The sequence below is a fragment of the Dendrobates tinctorius genome, unplaced genomic scaffold (genome assembly GCF_039654945.1).
Source record: "Dendrobates tinctorius isolate UK_male_01 unplaced genomic scaffold, ASM3965494v1 ptg000126l, whole genome shotgun sequence".
Lineage (NCBI taxonomy): Eukaryota > Metazoa > Chordata > Amphibia > Anura > Dendrobatidae > Dendrobates > Dendrobates tinctorius.
Window position 1 is genome coordinate 17,343,667 of NW_027361794.1, and position 23,877 is coordinate 17,367,543.

Below are 23,877 nucleotides of genomic sequence, written 5' to 3' on the forward strand. Positions count from 1 at the left end.
GCCAATTCCTCCTGCTCCATCTCCTCTTTACCCCTAGAAGGGCGATTTTTACGCTGAACTTGAGAGGAAGTGCTCCTATTATGTCGTGCACTTTCAGCGGGGTCAGGTCTGACAAACTCCTTCAATTTTTCCGCCGCTCCTGACCCTTTAAGTCGGCTCATGGTTATCTCCAGTGCGGTCTAATAAAACAGCTGAAAACGTGTGGCCCAGGTATCGCCCACCACAGATGAAGGTTACAGCAGGGCTGGTAACAGTTAATTGTAGATCAGGCTACAGAGGGATGCCTCAGGGATTATGAGGAAGGCAACCAGCCTCGTTCAGTACAGTTCCTTATGGCCAGGGGAGAGAGAGGGGGCCCCACAGAGATAGCTGCAATGGGGGAGGGTGTACAGAGCCTCCCTTAGTACTGGTGCCAGCCGGCACAGTGAGCAGATAATAGAAGAGGGATACCATGCAGGGCACACTTTTTCAGGGCACTCACCGCGCGCTCCCTCAGATTGTCAGCCGGTTTCTTCACTGCCCGGCGGCGGTGCAGCAATGTAAGCTGGCACTGCATCTCTCAGTAGCTGAGCTGCGTGCCAAAGGTGGCCGCCGCCTAGTGTTGAACCAGCTGCCCGCTCCTGTCTCCCCCGCCGCCCGCTCTCAGAAGTTGCCTCGCGACCTGCTGCTGGGGACCCAGGGGGTCCCGACGTCTAAGGGGATCCAGCCAGCGTTAGGTAAGCCACCAAGAAAGGGTCCAGGGCCCAGGATCCAGCAGGATGATGAGCTCTCCTTGCCAGCATCCTCTCCCGTTCACGGCATAGCCATGCCCCCCCACAAGTGTTGATTTCTCTGTAAAACATTTTCCACATTTTAAACAGGAAAAAGCTCCTCCCCTTTGTGAGTCCTTTGATGTATAACAACATCTGATCTCTGGTTAAAACATTTTCCACATTCTGAACATGAAAAAGGCTTCTCACCTGTGTGAGTTCTCAGGTGCATAACAAGATTGGGATTTATATACTCTATGGATGAGAGGAATTTGGAACATTCTTTGTGACTCCGACATGTAAAGTTTAGGTGGCACATACAGCATTTTCCCTCATTGCTCCTCAGATAAGGGACCAACATCCTCCTCCCATTTTGTCTTAACTATTAAAAGTAGGGCCAGTAACTGCCTATAAATAATGGATATTAGACCTTTTGTATCCACCGCTTTAGGAATGGTATCTATTGTGAGATATCTATAAATCAGTATGGCGTTTATTCTAGATAGAGTACTATACACATGATGTATTTGCAGATACTGATCAACGACCCTATTTGGAAGGTTAAAAATCAGCCTTTGTTTGTTTAAAGCTCTTGAATAATCCATCCCTCAAGATTTGTGGTACCAAACATATACGCCTATCCTCCACTCACTAACATTTTTTAGTTTCTGTAGCTCTGGTGAGTTATCGTTGTACCATATTATATGGAAAAAAGGGGGGGAAGGAAAAAAGGATAGAAAGATTAAGAGCAAGGAGGAAGTATAGAAGTCAGATAGTAACGTCTACCTCTCTACCTCCAAGGCATATAGATTATGAACACAAAGAAATGCTGAACAAGTAGACCCCAATGCAAGTCCGTAACAGGTGGTTGTCTTTACAGGTGTAAGTCCAACAGTCCTAGGGATCCTATTAAGAGGATCCATGAAATACATAGCAAGTAAATTAATACAGCCAGATATTACAGTAATATAATGTGAGCTCAACTTATATGCAGTTCTAAGATCTTATATGAACTGAGGCATTCTATATAGTGGGAGAGAGGAACATAAAACTCTATTAAGCTATATGTAATTATATTCTTAAAGAAACAACCAAACATCTGCAAACTGTCTCTCTCATCAGGGGAGACAAGTTTCATTTCAGTAGCTTATATGATTGGCAGGTTCCTTTCCCATCTGGGTGCATCACCATCAAGTTCCTGATCCACTGAAAGTCTTCTGCAACGTGCTGGAACTCTCTGTGGCAATGGTGGAGCAGGTGTCCAGTCAGATATATGGATTCTGTGACAGTCCAGGGCATCACAGAATGGTCTGATGCCGCTTGAATCTTAGAAAATATATGTGGCGCCCCTGAAGGTCCAGTCGCCACAGTGGTACTGCATCTCAACCAGAGGTGTAGTATCCCCCCTTCCAGGTAAGATGGAGACATCTTACCTGGCTCTTACACAACAATGCATCCACCACACACCACAGCATTAGGTGATGTGCTTCACCATCCCTGCTGGCTAGGAAAGGGTGTTAGAAGATGGGTGGAGCTGGAAGGTTGGAGCGGGAGAATAGAAGGGAAGTTAGAATCAGTTTTCCCATAGGGGAAGAAGGGGAAAGACGTGCATAGGCAATCTTCCCGTAGGGCAAGGTGGGAAGAGATAGAATTGTACAGCAGACCCCTGCTCTGAGGGCCTGCTGGTACGGACTGAAGGACTGAAAGAAGCTCCCTGAAGGGGAAAGGGATTTCCCAGAGTCACAGGTGGAGAGTGCTCATTCAGAAAGGATCTGTGAGCAATTGTATGCGTTTTACATTGAAATCAGTAAGACCCAACTCTCTTGTTTTCCTCATAATGGGCTCATTTACATTGAAAAAATGTGCGACAAATAATGTCTATTGGACTCTCAGAATCTGAGCCATGATTGTCTAGTGTATGGTGCATCCTATCGATCTCCAGCAGTCCTTATCAATAGGTTCACCAAGGATATTATAGAATAAAGTGAGCAGTGTCTGTATAATCACTTGTGTATTTATGCTTTCAGGTATACCCCATAGGCTACTTTCAGACTTCAGACTCTTAAATCCGGCGGGCTGCGGCGAAAATTTGTCAAACCTGATCCGGTAGAAGCCGCAGCCTGCCGGATCATCTGTTGAGTCCGGACACTGTACAGGAGAGGGAGAGGACAAGAGAGTCTTAGGGCATGCGCAGTGGAAAAAAGCGGTCCGGCGCTGTCAAAAAACGTTGCAGGGAACGTTTTTTAAAAAAGCCGGACAGGCATTTTTTGCCGTATCCGGCAAAAGCCGGACACGCCGCCATGGCTAGTCTATGGGGAAAAACCCGAATCCGGTGGCAACCGGCGCCGGATCCGGCTTTTACATTTTTCGCCGCATCGCGCCTGAGGCTTAAAAACTGAAGTCTGAAAGTAGCCTTATCCAGATGATATTGTGATTTTCTTGGTCATCAACCATATTATACAGACTGTTTATTTGCTGGCTGTGAAGATCCAGTGTTAGTTTATGAGCATTTTGATGGTCCAAAACGTGTACAACATCATCCTGTAATCTCTGTACCTTGACAGTAAGCTGTGACAGGCTATAAATGAGGGAACATATTTCAGTTTTGTATGTGGTCTCCAGCCTTTGTATATATTGATCCATGTATTGCTTAGTAGGCATAGACGCAATATGATATACAAATCAATTATGGTGTTCCACATATTAGAATCCGCTGTGGCTTGGGAGGGGGAAGGTAAATTCCCCTGTGACGCAAACATTGCTCAGTATGTGGGCTTCGGTGAGAACACAAGAAGATTTGTGGAGCTGTTTTCTTGTGAGGCCAACATTAAGAAAGGAGAAATTGCAAGACTTTCATAATGCAAGACAGCTGAAAACTGTGAGTTAAATGCTTCTTTTTCCAAGCTGAGGCAGTATTGGTATCGGAGTGGGAAGATGTGCCCTTTGATAAGAAATGCGGGAATGTGAATCGCAACACCAATGAATCAGCACAATCATGGAAGGAGAGTATGAGTATTTAAATTTTAATGAGACCAAACATGAGAAAATATAAGATACACTTTTTGGTTAAAACAACATTTTGAAGATGAAAAAGGCTTCTCCCTTGTGTGACTATTTTGAAGTTTATTAAGAGTTAAATTTCCAAATAAAACTTTTCCCGCATTAGGAACATGAAATAAGCTTCTCCCCCGTGTGACTGCTCTGATGGCTAAAAAGAGATGATTTCTTTGCAAAACATTTCCCACATTCTGAACATGAAAAAGGCTTCTCCCCTGTGTGAGTTCTCTGATGTGTGATAAGAACTGATTTATTGTTAAAACATTTCCCACATTGTGAACATGAAAAAGGCTTCTTCCCTGTGTGAGCTCTCTGATGTGTGCTGAGATTTGATTTCTGGTTAAAACATTTCCCACATTCTGAACATGAAAAAGGCTTCTCCCCTGTGTGAGCTCGCTGATGTTTGATAAGACTTGATTTATCTGTAAAACATTTCCCACATTCTGAACAGGAAAAAGGCTTCTCCCCTGTGTGAGTCCTATGATGTGTGATAAGACCTGATTTATTTGTAAAACATTTCCCACATTCTAAACATGAAAAAGGCTTCTCCCCTGTGTGAGTTCTCTGATGTGTGATAAGAACTGATTTATGGTTAAAACATTTCCCACATTCTGAACATGAAAAAGGCTTCTCCCCTGTGTGAGCTGCTCTCTGATGTTTGATAAGACTTGATTTAACTGTAAAACATTTTCCACATTCTGAACACGAAAAAGGCTTCTCCCCTGTGTGAGTCCTCTGATGTGTGATAAGACCTGATTTATTTGTAAAACATTTCCCACATTCTGAACATGAAAAAGGCTTCTTCCCTGTGTGAGTCCTCTGATGTTTGATAATATTTGATTTATGGTTAAAACATTTCCCACATTCTGAACATGAAAAAGGCTTCTCCCCTGTGTGAGTTCTCTGATGTGTGATAAAACCTGATTTATTTGTAAAACATTTTCCACATTCTGAACATGAAAAAGGCTTCTCCCCTGTGTGAGTTATCTGGTGTGTAACTAGATGTGATTTCTGGTTAAAACATTTCCCACACTTGGAACAAGAAAATCTATCCTCCTCTGTGTGAATTTTTTGATATTTAAGAAAAGACTTTTCGAGGGGAAAACTATTTACATATTCAGAACGTGAGAATGGTTTCTTTGCTTTATAAGTATGTTTTTTAATGCTTATTTTGTGACTTTGAGTTTCCTCAGGGGTCAGTAATGAATCAGAAGACAGGACCTGTTTCAAAGGATCAGATGGTTGATCTCTGCTGTGAAGGGATGATGGAATATCTGGAGTAATGGCATTCATTTCAATTGTATCCTGTGTAATCTCAAGATCATCTGATTTAAAAATTACAGATGTCAGCTGTCCCCCTGATCTCCAGGTGCAGTCATCTGCCAAGAATAAAACCAGTTATTATTTTTGAATAAAATCCTTGAAATTTATATTTATTAACATTTCTACTTAATCTCTTTAAATATGCAAGTTATGATAAAAAAGTTTAATTAATCACCCAGACAATGACATTTCAGTCTGATAGAAAACCTCATAGCATGAATCAGTAGAGCGCGGTGTTCGACTGTTTGTTCATTCTGCCTCCCAAATGTAGGTGAAAATAATAACAATAAAAACTTGTACTCATCTCACAAAAAACAAGACCCACTCAGGTCCATCATCTGCCAGAGGACAAACAGAGGTTTCCACATTATTAGTGGCTCTAAGGCTCTTGAAAAGCAACATGGCTTCCATAAACCAATTCAGCAATATCCGCTCTCCCAAAGTCACATCTTTCTCTCACTTCTGAGCCGTGTAGTGCATCCAAACCACATTCATCATCCATGTATTTGGCATTACTATAGCGAGAAGAACCCACTTCATTTACGGTGTGTGTCTCCTGGAGCACAATCTGGGCACTATGTGATGGGTAGTAAGATGGCAAATGTGCGATTTTCTCTCTCCAACATCCACTCAGTGCTAATTTCCAGAAAGTGGCTGTGAAGTCAAAATAGTCACTACTCCTATAGATTAATTCCCTGAGGGTTATAATTTCCATAATTGAGCCACTTTATTGGGTTTTCTACTGCTCTGGTTTTCTATTTTGTCATATTAGGACTTCTGTAAATGGTGTGTCACAATTTTTCTGGGATCTGGTCCTGCAACATCTGTGTCTGCCTCCAGGCGCCGCATTATTCATTCTGCAGGGGGCGCTGGTGATGCAGGAGACAATGCAACCAGAAACTCTGGATGGCACAGGCTCTGTCCTTCCAATAAGATTAGGTTGCCTGGGAACTGTAGTACCATAAAGTCGAGCAGTATGGGATCGTGTGGTGTCCAACTGAAGTACCGTATTTTTTGGATTATAAGACGCTCCGGATTATAAGATGCACCCCAAATTTTGAGGAGAAAAATAGGGAAAAAACTATTTTTAATAAAATGGTGATGCTTTATATAATCCATGCGTCTTAATGCTTACCGGGTGTGGTGGCTGCGGTGAAGTGATGTCCTAGGGTCACTGCTGGAGGAGGCAAGAGTGGAGCGTTGCTGCAGGCTAGGATGATGGGGCGTTCCAACGAGTGGCGCGCCGGTGCGAATGTCGGGTGCTGCCGCTACGCTTTGCCCCCGATGCTGCCGGGGCCTCTGCCGACATTTTGTGAAAGGCCAGAGACCCCAGCAGCTCTTCCATGGTTTCCTGTGCGGTGGACTCCAGGAAAATGGCTGCCGGGAGGCGGCGCATGGGCAGATGGAGATCTCGGCACCAAGATCTCGGGAGATGAGATCACAGCGCTGAAACACATCCCCACAGATGGAGCTTTTGCTCTGGACCTTCAGTCCCTATCAGGACCCTTGTCCTTCTCTGTGCCCTGCCGGCTGTTTCTTCACTTATATGACTCTAACTGGACTAGCTCCAGGTTCAGCCTGCACCTGCCCTACACTTAACAGAGTGCACGCCATTTATCTATAAATTGCACTCATTTATGGTGGACCATTGGAGCTACTATGAGTCCTGACCTCAAGAGCAGAGAAAGTATTACTGCTCCCCATTTCAGGAAAGATTGTGCAGTAATCTGAATTCCTTAGGATTGAAAACATTGTAATTTAGGATGTGGAGTGAATCCATGAAACCAGGGCTCGAGCCATGCCAACACATCTCCTGCAGGCGGGAATAAATGTATACTAGAGACATCAGCCACGCACAGCTTAGAGATATATCATGGCGCAGGTGTAATGGTTTTCTGTAGATTCTCGCGACCCTGTTTGAAGTTAGCCATTTTTATATTGAAAAGTCAGGATAAAGGGAAACTCTGTTGTTATTGTACAGAAATTAACACTTGGCCTCACTGCACATTTAATGTTAGTGATCATAAAAGAGAAGTTTGGCCAGAAAGACTGGACCTGGTCTTGTACGGACCATATGAGACATTCAGCAGCACAGAAGGGAGAGAAGGTAGATTCATCCAATAAGATCTCAGGGATCTAGGAAGCCAACAGCATCATTACCCTCCGATTTCTCTTACAGGCACATCTTAATATTTTTCTTCAAGTGATTTTCTAACTTATCAGCACATTCTATGTACGCTGTCATTTGGCTTTTTAGTTTACAGATCTGGACAAGTAACAGTCAGAGTCTTCTAATACCAGGTCGTCAGTGGATCCTCCAGGTTGCAAGTTCTGTAGAAGAGGGCTTTGCAAATCTGTATGTTGTACATTACTTCTTTTTTTTTTTTCTTGCTTAATAAATGAATTTTAAAAAAAGAAAAGGGCTTTCAATGACCAACGTCTTTTGAAATGAATCAATTAATTATACCCACTGGCGCTCCACCTAAAAAAGACTGCTGAGATAGCTGCAAGTGAAAAACAGGCACTGTGCAAATCCTGTTAGGTTGATTAAAAACAAAAATATATATAAAACAAACTTCACTGCGCTTATGCTCAAAGAACCTAGAATGAATAAATGTCAAATAATGATAACAGATTTGCACTGAAGATTGACCCTTCACTGATAATCCACACTGCTGTTGCCAAACAGCGGTATATTGAATGACAAACAGTGATTAAACCGCCCAATTACTGTGCACATTAAGCGCTCCTCACTGTTAGTAGACAGCGGTGAGTTTGGGCGCTTACTTGTGATATTGTAGAACCAAGTTGCTAAATTTCGCTGTTGAGCAATAGAACCACGTATGGCATATAGCAGTACGCTCTCAGTGCACCGCTGAATGCAAAAATCTGGCTGACCAGCGGGGAAGGAGAGCGGGAAGCTTTGAAGAGGCAGAGGCTGACGGCGGGCTCCGGCCGAAACACCGCCGCCGACACGCTGCAAAGAGCAGAAAGCTGGGAGCGTGACGTCACGTGACCAGCCACTGGACTGGACGGGTGATGCTATGGGTCAATCTGAACGACGCGTTTCGAGGGACGCGGTCCCTCTTCATCAATGTTACAGGCATTGGCCCTGACCCATCCTAATAACCCCCTGCCTTCCGGTTTAGCTCCGCCCACCCTGCTGCAATAATATGCCCCCCTTTGTAAAAGTGATTGCACGGACTGGTGACTACGAAGTCAGTGGCATATATGAGAGATTAGATGCAATAAATGGAAGATTATTAGTGCTGTGCAATATATGTGACAATAAGTAGAATATGCAGATTAAAACTCAATCTATACTTTATTTGATTATTAATATAAAACTTGAAATGAAAAAGAAAAATGCAAAAATAAAAAATAATATATTAAAAAATATATATATATATTTTTTTTTTTGTGTATGCAAACCATCCATGTACTAAATTACACTGTTTAAATAAACAAGGAAAAAAGATGTAAAAATGGGTAGAAAAATGTAAAAATATAAAAAAAATATAATAAACGGGACCCTCATTCTTTAGGACATGAATGAGGTAAATAAAAATTCCCAAAAAAACCCCTATGTTAATTTTACAAAGAAAAGGGGGATTTTCGGGCGTGGCCTGGATCTCACACAGGGAGGACGTGTCTTATGGCAGCTCCCGCTTCCAGCCACAAAATTGCCTTATTTGGCCCGGACGAAAGTGGCAAAAACGAATTTTAGAGTGCCCCGGGCTTGGAGAAGAAGGTGAGGGGCGGTGGGGAGAAGAGAGGGGCTGCTGCTCTCCGCCGTGACACCGGAGCGCAGAGCGGCCTCGTGGAGGGTGCTGCAGCGCTGGAGGGAGACGGGCGCCATCTTTACATCCCCCTGAGCACAAGGCCTGGAAACCGGACCGCAGAAGGCCCTCGATAGAGGCGTGAGACCACGGAATAAGGAGCGGTCTCGCCCGTTGGAGCAAAAGGCGGTGAGAGGGAGCCCCCGGTGAGCTGTCTGTGGGGCCTGCGGGGATTACTATCGCTACGTGCGGTGGAGGAAGGTGCTGGCTCTGGGCCAGACGGGTTGTTGACGGCCCCCTGTTTTGCTGAGACATTTCCCAGGGACTGAGTTGTTTTTGGAGCGGGGGATATCGCTCTCCCCACATAGAGGTGCTGCTGTCTGCAGATTTATGCGACCTTGGTGAGGAGGACATTGTGTCTTTTCTGAAGCGCCGCGGTGGGGAGTTGGCGTTACCCTGTCCCTACCGGCTCCAGCAGATCCCCACGGATGTTTCCATATATTAACCCCTCGCCCTCCAAGTTACATGGGGTTATTTTCATATAGAAAAATGCTCTACTAGACTTTTCTTGACGCACGGGTGGTAAATTAAAGGCACGCTTCAATTAAGCAAAATGGTCAAAACTAACAAAGAGCGTGCAAAACCGTTGGCTGCAGAGGCGTATCGAAGCAAACAGGGTGAAATGGATAAATTTTTGAAAAATAAATCTGCTTCGTCTAAGCCTAATGCTAAAAGGCTCCCTGCAGAGGTTGTGGAGGAGGAGCATGTCGAGGACTCAGACTCCAGTGATGATGCTTCAGGCAGCGATGTCACTCAATCAGACTCTGGGAAACTTTCTAGATCGTTTTTTAAAAAATTATTAGCACAAGCTATAAAACCATTAGTTAATGAGATATCTGGTATGAGAGCGGACTTGCTACACATTGGTAATAGAGTGGAGTCTTTGGAGTCCTCTCAGTCCTCTATCATTAGCCACTCCAATGCCATGAGAGAGCATCTAGACTACCACGGAGCACAGCTTAACAACTCTTTTCTGGCCCTTGAGGATCAGGAAAATCGGAGTCGTAGGAAGAACATACGGATAAAAGGCTTGCCTGAAAGTGTTTCCACAGAAATATTAGAAAAATCTACGAAGGAGATCTTCGCCCTCTTAATACCACAAGAAACATGTGATCGAATTGTAATAGAAAGGGTGCATAGATCACTTAGACCAAAGCCGAAGCCAACGGAACCTCCGAGGGATGTGATTTGCGGCCTATTGAGCTATTTGGATACCAATGCTATTTTGTCTGCCTCAAGAGACATTAAAAATCTTTCTTATGAGGGATCTGCTATTCATCTTTATCAGGACGTTGCGCCGTCAACCCTTGCAAAAAGAAGAGTCCTAAGGCCCCTCCTGGAGGTGTTACGCTCACGTAAAATCTTATATAAATGGCTGTTTCCGTTTGGTATATCTATACAAGGAGATGGTAGGCAAATAATGGTTCGGACCCCTGAGGATTTAACCAAAATATGGGACGCTTTTGGCATTGCCCCTATGGATATTCCTTCCTGGCTACCTCTGGACATGGATCATCGCACACCTCCCCCTGTCCATGCTTTTACTGGAGGGCAGGGTGACTGGGTCTTAGGAAAGAAACGCTTGACTCCTAAAAGAGGGAAATCTGGAATGGAAAAGGAGATACCCCCCTGAGCTTTCTTGTGCTTCTCTCGGTTGCATTTTTCCAATACTGGAGCCGGACCCCTCGGTCCACTCGGACATGTTCTATCTTATTTTAGCTTGCTAAGTTTGACATTTACTCAGGGGTTGATATCATTCAATTGCCGTATAAGTTAACATGTGCCACTCGTGTGTCAAAAATGTTATTTCCTGCTCTGTTATGGGAGGTATGTTTGACCCCCTACCTCTGCTACAGGCAGGTAGTTGGTTCTTGTTATATTTCTCTTGTCTTATCTTAATAATTTTTAGGTTTTTTGTTATTTTTTTCATCTCTTTGTTTTTTTTTAATTTCGGTGGTTTGATGACAGAGGAATCTTTATTATTACTTCCTTTACCAAACTATGGGTGATAAGGTGAACTTCGCCACTATGACAGTGGCCTCGTATAATGTAAAGGGCTTACGCTCCCCGAGTAAGAGAAGCCAAGTGATGAATCTTTTGCATTCAAAGAAGTCTAGTATAGTTTTCCTGCAGGAGACACATTTTAAAAAAGGGAGAGTCCCAGATATGTCTAGATCTCGCTACCCGACCTGGTATCACAGTGCGGGCGGTTCAGCGTCAAGTGGAGTGAGTATTGCTATAAAGAAAAATGTTCCCTTTATTTTGAGTGATTGTTTATCGGATTCAGAAGGCAGGTACATTATAATTAAGGGCTTTTTGGCCAACACTAAGATTACCCTGTGTAATTTATATGCCCCAAATAGGAACCAGATAGGTTGGCTGTGTAAAACAATGAATGTTCTAGAACTTTTTACTGAGGGTCTGTTGTTGGTGGGAGGGGATTTTAATGTATCTTTGAACCCAGCCTTAGATACTTCGACGGGCAGGTCGGCTCTTTCTCAAAGGGCGCTGAGAAGATTACACCTTTCATTACAAAAATTGCATCTGATAGACCCTTGGAGAACACTTTTTCCTTCGGGCAGAGATTACACTTTTTATTCCCATCCGAATAATAGCTATCACAGAATTGATTACCTATTGATACAAACAGCTAATCTCCAATTAGTTAAAAAAGCTAATATAGATATCATCTCTCTCTCAGACCACGCTCCCATTTTTCTTGACATAGAGATAAAAACTCTACCACGGCCGGCTGGGTCATGGTCACTGAATGAGACACTATTGGACTCGGATTCCCACATTGAAAAACTGACAAACACTCTTGACTTCTTTTTTCAAAATAATTTGCACTCAGGCCCGCCCTTGCCTATGGTATGGGAATCACATAAAGCTGTAATGAGAGGGGAAATTATAGCCCTAGGCTCCTATTTGAAAAAAGAGCGAACAAAAAAGGTTGTGTCTATTCTACATCAAATTAGTTCCTTCGAGAGACTACATAAGAGATCTCAAGTAAATAAAACATTATCTGAACTGACAGATCTGAGAACCTCATTAAAAAACCTTTTAAACATTCAATCAGCAAAAATTTACATGAGAAGTAAGCAGAAGTTCTATCTTCATGGCAATAAAAGTAGTAAGCTTATGACATCCCTACTTAAGAAACAAAAAGAAAAGACGTTTATTAGACAACTCAGAGCTTTAGATGGCTCTTCAATTCTCGGGACTGCAGATATTGCCAGGGAGTTTAAAACCTTTTATGAAAATTTATACAATTTAAATACACCGGATAGCATGCAGGAGCCAGTCACAGCCTTGGCAAAAATAAAAGAATTCTTGACCTCGCTACATCTCCCTAAAATAACTCTGGAAGGTCAGTCCTTGTTGACTGCCCCAGTTACCCCCAAAGAAATTTTAGACACTCTTTCTACTATTCCTAACGGAAAGGCACCGGGTCCAGATGGTCTTCCCATTATCTATTATAAAAAGTTTATAAAACCACTGTTACCTCACCTAGTGTCTTTGTTTAATTCCTATTTAGAAGGCCAGCTCCCCCCTAGACAATCCTTAGAGGCATACATCACAGTCCTCCCTAAGGAGGGTAAAGACCCCAACCTGTGCGCTAGCTACAGACCAATATCACTGCTTAATGCAGATATTAAGATGTGGGCTAAAATATTAGCGGGCAGATTAAGCAATTTCTTACCTAAGCTAATTCATGCAGATCAAGTAGGCTTTGTAAGACGCAGGGAAGGGAAGGATAATTCTACTAAAGTCATTCAGTCTATAATGTTTGCTAAGACTCGGGGTATGCCCTTGATGCTCCTGTCGACGGATGCTGAGAAGGCTTTCGACAGAGTGAGCTGGAGGTTCATGGAACAAGTAATGATTAGGTTTCAAAATTAATTTGTCAAAATCTGAAGTGCTAAGCGTTGGTCTCCCTCACTCTCAGACCTCCACTATTCGTACGCAGATTCCATTCTCTTGGGCCACTAATTCTATTAGATATTTGGGAATAATGATAACTAGAGATCCCGCCAACCTATTCCACAAAAACTACATTCCTTTAATTCAAAAGGTCAAAAGCCTGATGCAGAAGTATAGCCTACCCACTTTATCCTGGATGGGTCGTATTAATGTGTTTAAGGCATATATAATGCCTATTATACTATATACCATGAACATGGTTCCGATTCGGATTCCCCTGACATTTTTTGGAACGTTAAAATCCCTTATTGGAAAATTTATTTGGACATCTAAAAGGGCTAGGTTGCCATATAAGTTTCTTTCTCGCCCTATCTCTTCTGGAGGACTGGGGGTCCCAGACCTTCTTTTATACTATAAGGCTATTCATCTCAGTAGATGGTTAAAGGTGGTGTCCTGTGCTGGAAGGGAGGAGGGGGATAGTGTTGACTGGGCTTTATTGGGCCCGAGAGGTTTGCCGTATCTTTGGACTAAGGCTAAACCGCCGGCCTCTCTTAGGTTGGATGACGTAACCACAACTACGTTGCGTATTAAAAGATTGGTAATGGGAGAGTTCCCGGAAGATACTTTCCCCTCAACATTGACACCGATCGGCTCAATTCCCTATTTGTTAGAGTTAGATTTTCAAGACCCATACAATTTATGGTCCAACCTCCCTAGAGAAACGTTGAATAGTTTTTATGGTAATAGCATCTTGCGGGAGGGGTCTTGGCCACAGGGTGCGTCGACTCAACCAACAAATTTTCTCCAAAAACAACACATCAGACGTACACTTTTACAGTTTGGACGGAGATTCCCGTCTAAATCTAATTAGTCCTGGTTAGATATTATGATTAAACTTCCATCCCCACGGCTAAAAATTATATCTCGCATTTACTCACATCTCATCTCTCCGACTGTACATTCTAAACCCTCGTTTATACACTCTTGGGAAATGGAACTTAATACCACGTTTACAGAGGACCAAATATCTAAAATGCTGTCAAATGCTCGGGGTTTTTCCAGATGTGTACTTCTGCAGGAGAATTCTTATAAAATATTAACTAGGTGGCATTTAACTCCAGCTAAATTATTCCAGTTAGGCCTCGCGGATAATGACGATTGTTGGCGATGCCTCAATTCTAGAGGACATCATACGCATATATTCTGGGATTGTCCTAGATTGCGAGTTTTTTGGGAGGGAGTTGAACTAGTTCTCAAAAAATTAAGACTAATAAAGGTTGATCTTAGAGCCACGGAAGCTCTCCTTTCATGCCCGTCAAAAGATTTTTTACCAAAAAAACATGGGCTTCTTCCACTGATGTTGAGTGCGGCGAGACAGTTGATAGCTGCCCATTGGAAGGATGTAGCTCCTCCCACGTTGGGAGAATGGTATGCTAAAATAAATCAGATCTATCGCTTAGAGGAGCTGTCTAGCTGGGAAATTTATAATCATAGAGCTTTCGTGTTGACTTGGGCCCCTTGGAATAGGTATTTAGAAGACAATCCTCTTTAAGGGCACTTTAGAGTTTCTTAAGTTTAACTGAATTAGATGGCTTCTGCTCTGGGGCTCCTAGCCTCACTGCCCCAAACTAGATAGCCCAAATGTAATGTATGGCGATGTGTTATTTTCCGAAGTGCACCCATTCAATGATTGTGCTCATGTTGTCAACCACATGATGTTAATGTTAATATTGTTGATACTGTATATGAATATGTACCCTTTTTCCCCTTCCCTTTATTTTTCCCTTTTCTCCCCTACCTATTTTTCCCTCATTTTCTCCTTCCTTCTCGCCCTAAACCAACCATTACTTAACATTTCGCCAACTGTACCTGAGAACTGGTGTTGTGTTTAATGGTGATGTTTAAAATTCCAAAATAAAGAATTTACAAAAAAGAAAAGGGGGATTTTCGAGTTTCCTTTTAAATTTTGTTTTAAGAGGAAAAATTCAAGTTTAAAGAGCATAAAACTCAATTTCATAATTTAGGCCTTTAGGGGCCATACTGTCCAGAAGAAAAATCCATCTGGATTCAATTCTGGACATCTGTTTCAAAAAATCACCTCCTCTTGGGTTAGGGCAGACTGATTCAATACCACAAAAGGATATGCCACGACAGGATCGATTATGGACATCCAAGAAGTGACGAGATAGGGGATGGCCTTTAAACCCCTTATTAATGTTATCCAGATGTTCCTTGATACGAACTGTTAATCTTCTTTTTGTCCGACCCACATAAAACTTATTACAGGGGCACTTCAATAGATAGAGAACTCCTCTCGATTGGCACGAGATAGCCGATTTTATACTAAACTCGTTCGTATTATCCGAATTAAAGAAAGTGGTTGGTAGTTCTTTCTTGATGCATGTCCGGTAACAAGTGACTTATAGGTGTTGGTTTTGAGGAAAAAATGGGTTTGGTGGTTGGTGCTAACAAAATAAAATAAAAATGAAAATAAAAACTTCTACTCATCTCACAAAAAACAAACCCCACTCAGGTCTATCATTTGCCAGAAGAAAAACAGAGGTTTCCACATTATTAGTGGCTCAAAGGCTCTTGAAAAGCAGCATGACTTCCATAAACCAATCCAGCAATATCCGCTCTCCCAAAGTCACATCTTTCTCTCGCTTCTGAGCCTTGTAGTGCATCCAAACCACATTCAACATCCATGTATTTGGCCTTACTATAGCGAGAAGAACCCACTTCATTTACGGTGTGTGTATCCCGGAGCACAATCTGGGCACTATGTGATGGGTAGTAAAATGGCAAATGTGCGATTTTCTCTCTCCAACATCCACTCAGTGCTAATATCCAGAAAGTGAAAGCCAAATAAAAGTAGCGGTCACCAAGGAGCGCAGGGAAGGCGGTGAAGGAGGATTATTAAACGGGGTGGTCCAATGGACGATGAAAAGCTAGGACAGTGTGAGTATACGGTCAGAGGAGCGCTAAGGACACAAGGACAAAACAAAGGTTTCTTTAGCCCACAATGCGTTTCGACGGCAGTCCGTCTTCTGCCACCTGATGAAGACGGACTGCTGTCGAAACGCGTTATGGGCTAAATAAACCTTTGTTTTGTCCTTGTGTCCTTAGCGCTGCTCTGACTATATACTCACACTGTCCTAATATCCAGAAAGTGGCTGTGAAGTCAAAATAGTCATTACTCCTATAGATTAATTCCCTGAGGGTTATAATTTCCATAATTGAGCCACTTTATTGGGTTTTCTACTGCTCTGGTTTTCTATTTTGTCATATTAGGACTTCTGAAAATGGTGTGTCACAATTTTTCTGGGATCTGGTCCTGCAACATCTGTGTCTGACACCAGGCACGACCTTATTCATTCTGCAGGCGGCACTGGTGATGCAGGAGACATCGCAACCAGAAACTCTGGATGGCACAGGCTCTGTTCTTCCAATAAGATAACGTTGCCTGAACCTCTAGTACCATAAAGTCTAGCAGTATGGGGTTGTGTGGTGTCCAACTGAAGTACCGTATTTTTTGGATTATAAGACGCTCCGGATTATAAGATGCACCCCAAATTTTGAGCAGAAAAATAGGAAAAAAAACTATTTTTAATAAAATGGTGGTGCTTTTTATAATCCATGCGTCTTATTGCTTACCGGGGGTAGTGGCTGCGGTGAAGTGGGGTCCCAGGGTCGCTGCTGGTGTGTTGCTGCAGGCCGCAGGCTGGGATGAGGGGGTGTTCCGATGTGCGGCACACCGCTGCGCTCTGTCCCCGCTGCGCTCTGTCAACATTTTGTGAAAGGCCTGAGCCCCCCGCAGCTCTTCCATGGTTTCCTGTGCGGTGGACTTCAGGAAAATGGCTGCCAAAAGGCAGCACATGCGCAGATGGCGATCTCGGCACCGAGATCTTAGGAGATGAGATCACAGCGCTGAAATCTCATCTCCCAAGATTTTGGTGGCGAGATCTCCATCTGCGCATGCGCCGCCTCCCAGCGGCCATTTTCCTGGAGTTAACCACACAGGAAAACATGGAAGAACTGCCGGGTGCTCTGGCCTTTCTCAAAATGTCAGCAGAGCCCCCCGCAGCTTCGGGGACACAGGGCAGCCACCTCACTGATAAAATATATCCGCATTATAAGACGCACCCCCATTCCCCCCCCCCCAAAAAAAAGTGCGTCTTATAATCCCAAAATACAGTAATCTGCTTTCTGCTTCAGCCAATTGGAAAGCACCACGCCCTACTAAAGCCCCAATCATATTGCCGGAATCTGCCAGATACAGCCTTGTTCTCCTCTGGTTCAGTCCTCTGTGCTCAGCTCCCGGCTTGTGTATTTGTTTCCTGTTGTGACCCCGGCCCGTTTACTGACTACTCTTGCATCTTCTGATTCTGTACTTTCTCTGCCCTCCTGGTTGTGACCCGGCTATCTGACCATTCTTCCTGCTACGTCACACCACAGAACAGCAAGTGTGGTGCCCCCAGGAGTATGGTCGCCACACTGGCTTTGCCTTCCTCCAGGGGAGGGTAATGCCAGGCTTGGAAGCAGTGATGGGTCTCTCCAGCAGTTAACCTAATGCATGCAACACAGTTCCACTCCGGGCCAGCAGGGGGAGCTTTGAAACAGGATTCTGGGGAGGAGTGTTCTCTGAGGGCCAGGAGGAAGAAGGGGGATTAGGAGCAGTACTGTCGCAGGTACAGAATGGAAAAGAGAAAGTGATCTCCTGCGCCAGCAGGAAACTGCGTCCCACTAAGAGGAACCCTGATAATTACAGTTCTTTCAAGCTGAAGTTCCTTGCCATAGTCTGGGCTGTCACCGAAAGGTTCAAGCATTACCTAGCTTCGGCCAAATTTACAATCTTCACAGACAACAACCCGTTGACCCACTTGGACACTGCCAAGCTAGGAGCACTGGAGCAGCGATGGATGGCTCGGTTATCCAATTATGAGTTTACCATCAAGTACCAGGCAGGGCACAAGAATGCTGATGCGCTATCCAGGATGCCTAATCTGCCAGATGCAGAAGACCCTGAGGCTCTGGAAGAGGTAGAATTGCCTCCCTTCCACCGGCCACTGGCGGCCCAACGTGCTCAAGGAGTGAGAAACAGGCGGCCTGGCATGAAGGAAGTCACTGTGAATCCGTTGCCCCATCATGATTGGGCAGAAGCGCAAGATAATGACCATGCAGTCCGCCTGGTGAAAGAGCTGCTGAAACAAGGTGACTCGCGCCCGGAGTTGAATGCTCCTGAAGAAACTCATCAGTTGTGGAAGGAAAGAGGTCGGCTGTTCATTTATGAAGGGAAGCTGTGTCGGAGGAGCATCAATGCCCGCACACATGAGCTGGTCTGGCAGTGGGTGGTTCCAAAGAGAGATGCATCAATGGTTCTAGGTGCATACCACAATGGAGCTGGACACTTTGGATGGAAGAAGTTGGAAACGTTGCTCCGGGAGAGGTTCTACTGGACTGGCATGAGGAAAGCCATTGATGCTGGGAGTGTGGACAGTGTAACCTGCTCAGAAAGGATCGAGACAGCCAGAGAGCTCCCTTACAGCCAATCATCACCAAACAGCCCCTGGAGTTGGTAGCCCTGGACCATGTGAAGCTGGTTCCAAGCCGGTCAGGCTACCTCTATGCCCTTACCATTGTGGACCACTATTCAAGATTCCTGGTGGTTGTGCCCGTCAAAGATCTAACGGCCAGGACAGCGGCCAGAGCATTCCAACAGTACTTCTGTATAACACATGGTTATCCTGAGAGGGTGCTGACTGACCAAGGTCCAGCTTTCGAGGCAGAAGTGTTCCATGAATTTTGCAACTTATATGGGTGCAAGAAGATCCGGACAACACCCTATCACCCACAGACCAACGGCATGTGGGAGAAGATGAACCAGGTAGTGATTGATTTACTGAAGACATTGCCCTTGGAGGAGAGAAATCTGTGACCAGAAAAGTTGCCCGATCTGGTGGACCTTTATAACCATATCCCAGTGAACTCCACCAACTGTACTCCAGCGTACCTGATGAGAGCAAGGCCTGGTAAGTTGCCTATTGACTTGGACATGGGAGTCCTGACGCCTGAAGTAACGTCACCAGATGCTGACTGGGACAAGGAGAGGCAGCAGCAGTACAGAAGGGTACAGGAGTGTATGGAGAAGAGTCTGGCTCAGGCAAGGCAGAAGCAGGAGAGACTTTATAACCAAAATGCACCTATTGTTCCTTTTTCGCCGGGAGAACAAGTTCTCAAGAGAAAAAGAAGACTGCATAAGCTGGATGATCAATGGGAAGAGGAACCTTACACCATTCTGCCCTCCAACTTTGATAATGCCAAAGTATGCCTTGTTAGCAAAGATGGAGGAGAGACCTCAGCAGCGGTATCCAGGGATCACTTGAAGTTATGCCCTGACCAGTTGAAAGAAAAAGCGGGCGGATCAGATAACATCCCACCTACAGAGGAAGAAAAGACAGTCAGTACCGTGCTGGGAGAGTTCCCTGCGAATTGGACTAGAGTTAATGATGCAATCGTGGTGCCGGTGTTGTTATTTCCCCAAGTAGAAGCACAGGAAGATAGGACTCAAGAAGAACCTGAAAATCAGGAAAATCAGGTAGCAGTTGCCACACCAGCAGTGGAGTCAGCGAACCCTCGCCCTGCCAGTGGAGAACCTGTAGTGCCCGTGGTGAGTCCAAGAGTTCCTAGACAATCACGTATCCCTGTGCCATGTAGAATTACTAGGAGCGTATCTAGAGCATTACACACTACACCGGTAGTTAGAACCAGACAAGCAGTAAGGTCCACTACAGTACAAGTGATACGCAGATCCACTCGTACCACACAGGGTGTACTACCAGTTAGGTTCCGTATCTAAAGTAAATGTGAATATTGAAATTGAATGTAAATATGTAACTGGTTTCTAAGTTTTGTACCTACAGGTAAGAGTTTCCTTGGAAATTGCTAAGTTTTGTCCATGGACACTGAACCACAGGACTTGTGTGTGGTCAAAAACTTTATTTATAAATAGTTACCATTTGCCAGGAATGGACCATGGACATTGATGCTGGACTTATCATCATAGGACCATTTTTGAGCTCTTGGTTTTTGTACATTTTTCTCTTTTTCAAATCTTGTACAATTATTGTTGTTTAAATGTTTATATGTTGTTTTTCATGTTTTTGTTCAGCCCAGGAGTGCTAACTTGCACTAGGGGGGAATGTAGCGCCCCCAGGAGTATGGTCGCCACACTAGCTTTGCCTTCCTCCAGGGGAGGGTAATGCCAGGCTTGGAAGCAGTGATGGGTCTCTCCAGCAGTTAACCTAATGCATGCAACACAGTTCAACTCCGGGTCAGCAGGGGGAGCTCTGAACCAGGATTCTGGGGAGGAGTGTCCTCTGAGGGCCAGGAGGAAGAAGGGGGAGATAGTCTGCGGAGGGTGAAGTGTGTAGACGGGAGGAACGAAGCTGAGAGGTTGAGCTGCAGAAGGCGAGCTCCCTCAGCTTGAGAGTGCACAGAACTGGAGCCTGGTCTCCACGGTGGTACGGATACTGATGGTCCTACCACAGATACCAGAGGAGTAGGAGGCTGTAAATGCCCTGCTCCCAGCAAAGACTTGGGACACAATAGCAACTGAATAGAGAGCCAGGACTCAAGAGAGGAGTCCCCGAGAGAGGCTACAGCTGTCTGTCATACAAGTATAGTTCTAGGAACATCTGAAGAGAGGCATTCCAGAGTAACTAAGTACTGGGGTGCTTCACACCACAAGGCGCTAGGAAGGAGACTGCACAGCCCTTCTGCTGAGAGAGAATCCTGATCTGCTTCCAGGCTAACCTGCTCCAATACCATCTGTAATCAGGACCCTGGACTGCATATACTAAGTAAAGGTACAGAAACTGCAACCGCTGTGTCTTGTCTGTTCCCTACGCTTCCAGCACTGCTACATCCCTGTGCTGGTTACATCTACACTGCCCTGGGACTACAGCTCCACCTGTGGGGAGCTTTTACATCTTTGCTGCACCCTACCATCAGTCCCAGCGGATCTGCATGCAGCGTTGGCCTAACACCATACTTGCCAAACACCACGGGTGGCGTCACAAACTATTCTACCATTAACTACATCTCCCATTGCTTGGGCGCCCAGGGCCACGGACCGGGTCACCGCTGCTGTGACACATTCCCCTGACACCGGCCCGGTACCAAGCACCCCACAGCCCTGGGAGGGCGACCCACAAGTAGATTAAGAGCTCGGGCAATATTTTCCATTAAATGAGTATCTTTAAAAAGTATTAGACATTCAAGGCGGACTTTTCATAATATTGCAGAGATGGGGTGTCTTAAAATTTAGATCTCGGGCATTTGGAAGAGGTAAAGGCGACTTTTTTTTAAAGACTGTAATGAAGTTACAGGCTCACATAAGTGAGGCAGGCCAATTCCAGCACAACTCATACAATATGAAAAACTGTAAACTAATAGACATAGAACAAAAAACATGTCACATCCTCAACAACAATGTATGAATGAGGGGCACGCTCCAATACTAAACAGGACTTGCACTCATTTATGGTGGACCATTGGAGCTACTATGAGTCCTGACCAGAAGAGTAGAGAAAGTATTAGTGCTCCCCATTTCAGGAGAGATTGTGCAGTAATCTGAATTCCTTAGGATTGAAAACAGAATGTAATTTATTACGTGGAGTGAATCCATGAAGTCAGGGCTCGAGCCATGCCAACACATCTCCTGCAGGGGTGAATACTTGAATATTAGAGACATCAGCCAAGCACAGCTTAGAGATATATCATGGCACAGGGGTAACATTTTTATGTAGTTTCTCGCGACCCTGTTTGAAGTTAGTCATTTTTAAATTGAAGTCAGGATAAAGGGAAACTCTGTTATTATTGTACAGAAATTCACACTTGGCCTCACTGCACATTTAATGTTAATGATCATAAAAGCAAAATTTGGCCAGAAAGACTGGACCTGGTCTTGTAGGGACCATATGAGACATTCAGCAGCACAGAAGGGAGAGAAGGTAGATTCATCCAATAAGATATCAGGGATCTAGGAAGCCAACAGCATCATTACCCTCCGCTTTCTCTTACAGGCCTATCATAATATTTTTCTTCAAGTGATTTTCTCAAGTTGTCAGCACATTCTACGTACACTGTCATTTGGCTTTTTAGCTTACAGATCTGGGCAGGTAAGAGTCAGCGTCTTGTAACCCCAGGTAGTAAGTGGTTCCTCCAGGTTGTAACTTCTATAGGAAAGGGCTTTCAATGACCAACCTCATTTGAACTGTTTTGGGTGGAGGAAAATGTGGTCTAGCGGCAAAATGGTGATCACACGACTGTGATACGGCCAGACTACAGCACCGATAAAGCTGCCATAGCCGGTGACTGAGAAGAATCTCTGACTTGTCTATATTTAGTGGTCAGTACTCACCCGACCGGTTATAAGCAGTAATCTCCTCTTTACGTCGCTCATCACCCCTCACATATGTCTCTGTAGTATTAATATGGGTCAGATCTTCACCCTAAAATAAATATTATAAAAGTCACAGACAGATGGAGAAGTCCCATCTATGATCAGCTCTAATCCTGCCATCTCCACCGTTCTCATTACACAAGTATAAAACATATAATACTGGGGGATAAAACAAGACAGAGCACAAGACCTTCACAGCCGTCTACACATCAAAGGGGAGATCTCATGACACCTTCTCTCCATCTACCTGATGATCCTGAGGAACATTTGGATCTTCTTGTTTACAGTCCTGTGGAAGAAGAGGATGGGGACATCTCTCTGGTGTTGTCATCTTACTGGATAGATCTGGAGAAAACACATACAGGGACTGAATTCATTCTTTACATACAGATAATTATAGACCGTGTGTATTTAATCCTGTCTATTACCTGGTGATGTGAAGGGCTGGGGGACCTCCATCATGACGTCCTTGTACAGAACTTTGTGTCCTTCTAAATACTCCCACTCCGCCATGGAGAAATAGACAGCGACATCCTGACACCTTATAGGAACCTGACACATACAATGATACCGTCATCCCCCCGATCCCTTCATAGCGTTACTGTATAATATCCCAGCTTTCCCAGCAGTGTCACCTCTCCAGCCAGCAGCTCAATCATCTTGTAGGTGAGTTCTAGGATCTTCTGGTCATTTATGTCACCATGGATCAGTGGGAGAGGTGGAGGCTCCGTGATTGGGTTCAGGGGTCTTCCCCATCCCTCAGACACAGGGTCCTGACAGCGCTCACTAGAGGTCTTCTTCACTATGGTGTAATCCTGGTTATGGAGAGACACAATAATAAATCTCACTACAGACATTTCCAGAGTCCTCACCTCTCCAGTTCTGTCCATCTGTTATTCCCATAGATAAGAATGATGTAATGTGACGTCATCAGAATCTCTCACCTCTCCAGTAAGGCGGAAGAGGATCTCTAGGGTGAGGTGTAATATCCTCTCCGCCATCTTGTCTCTGTCCATATCCGTCTTTGATGGGTAAATCAGGAAAATTCTCTTATGTAGGAGATCTTCACTGAGAGGATCTGATATTGTAGAGACCTGAATGAGAAGATGAGCCGATGTAACATCATAAAAATCCTGTGTAATAATACAATTACTGGAGATAATAAGGGAAACATATGAGGAGATTTATTATTTTACAGTATTTAGTTTCCTTCTTTACATCTACTAATAAATCCTATATATTTAGGCCACAGACAACAAGCAGTTTCTTCCTCGGAGTCGGCAGCTGAATACGTTTCTCATAGACTCATCTTCCATAACGCTAATTCTCGTCTCATTTCCCGACACTGGAATCGGCATTAGCAATACTGCAGGAGATATTCATTACACGGGACAGGAGAAATAACTACTTCATGATGAGGACGACATCTTCATCTTCTACTACGGCTCTAGAAACATATTTGGCCGGAGTCAGTCACTGACTCCATCACCACCGGCCGTCTATATGAAGGTTTCCCGTCTTC

The 23,877-nt window shown here is 44.3% G+C and overlaps 1 protein-coding gene across 1 annotated transcript; it reads right to left on the reverse strand.

The window, feature by feature from the left end:
- Positions 1–3,758: 3,758 nt before the first annotated feature.
- On the reverse strand, positions 3,759–23,436 carry LOC141047056 (uncharacterized). The gene is made up of 6 exons (XM_073541987.1): positions 23,300–23,436; positions 22,991–23,170; positions 22,784–22,907; positions 22,603–22,700; positions 22,314–22,404; positions 3,759–5,185 (listed from the first exon to the last, which is right to left on the reverse strand). The coding sequence occupies exons 1-6, from the start codon at positions 23,369–23,371 to the stop codon at positions 3,912–3,914; spliced, it is 1,839 nt and encodes a 612-aa protein (XP_073398088.1). The 5' UTR covers positions 23,372–23,436; the 3' UTR covers positions 3,759–3,911.
- Between the last annotated feature and the right edge of the window lie 441 nt (positions 23,437–23,877).

What these genes read in the sequence shown, in the direction of transcription:
- LOC141047056 (XM_073541987.1), bottom strand. Translation starts at nt 23,371, where the DNA reads ATGGACAGAGACAAGATGGCGGAGAGGATATTACACCTCACCCTAGAG. An exon ending in TTGAGCTGCTGGCTGGAGAG is followed by an intron (nt 22,908 to 22,990) that starts GTGACACTGCTG and finishes TGTATGTGTCAG; the next exon opens with GTTCCTATAAGGTGTCAGGA. An exon ending in TACTGCTTATAACCGGTCGG is followed by an intron (nt 5,186 to 22,313) that starts GTGAGTACTGAC and finishes TATTCTTGGCAG; the next exon opens with ATGACTGCACCTGGAGATCA.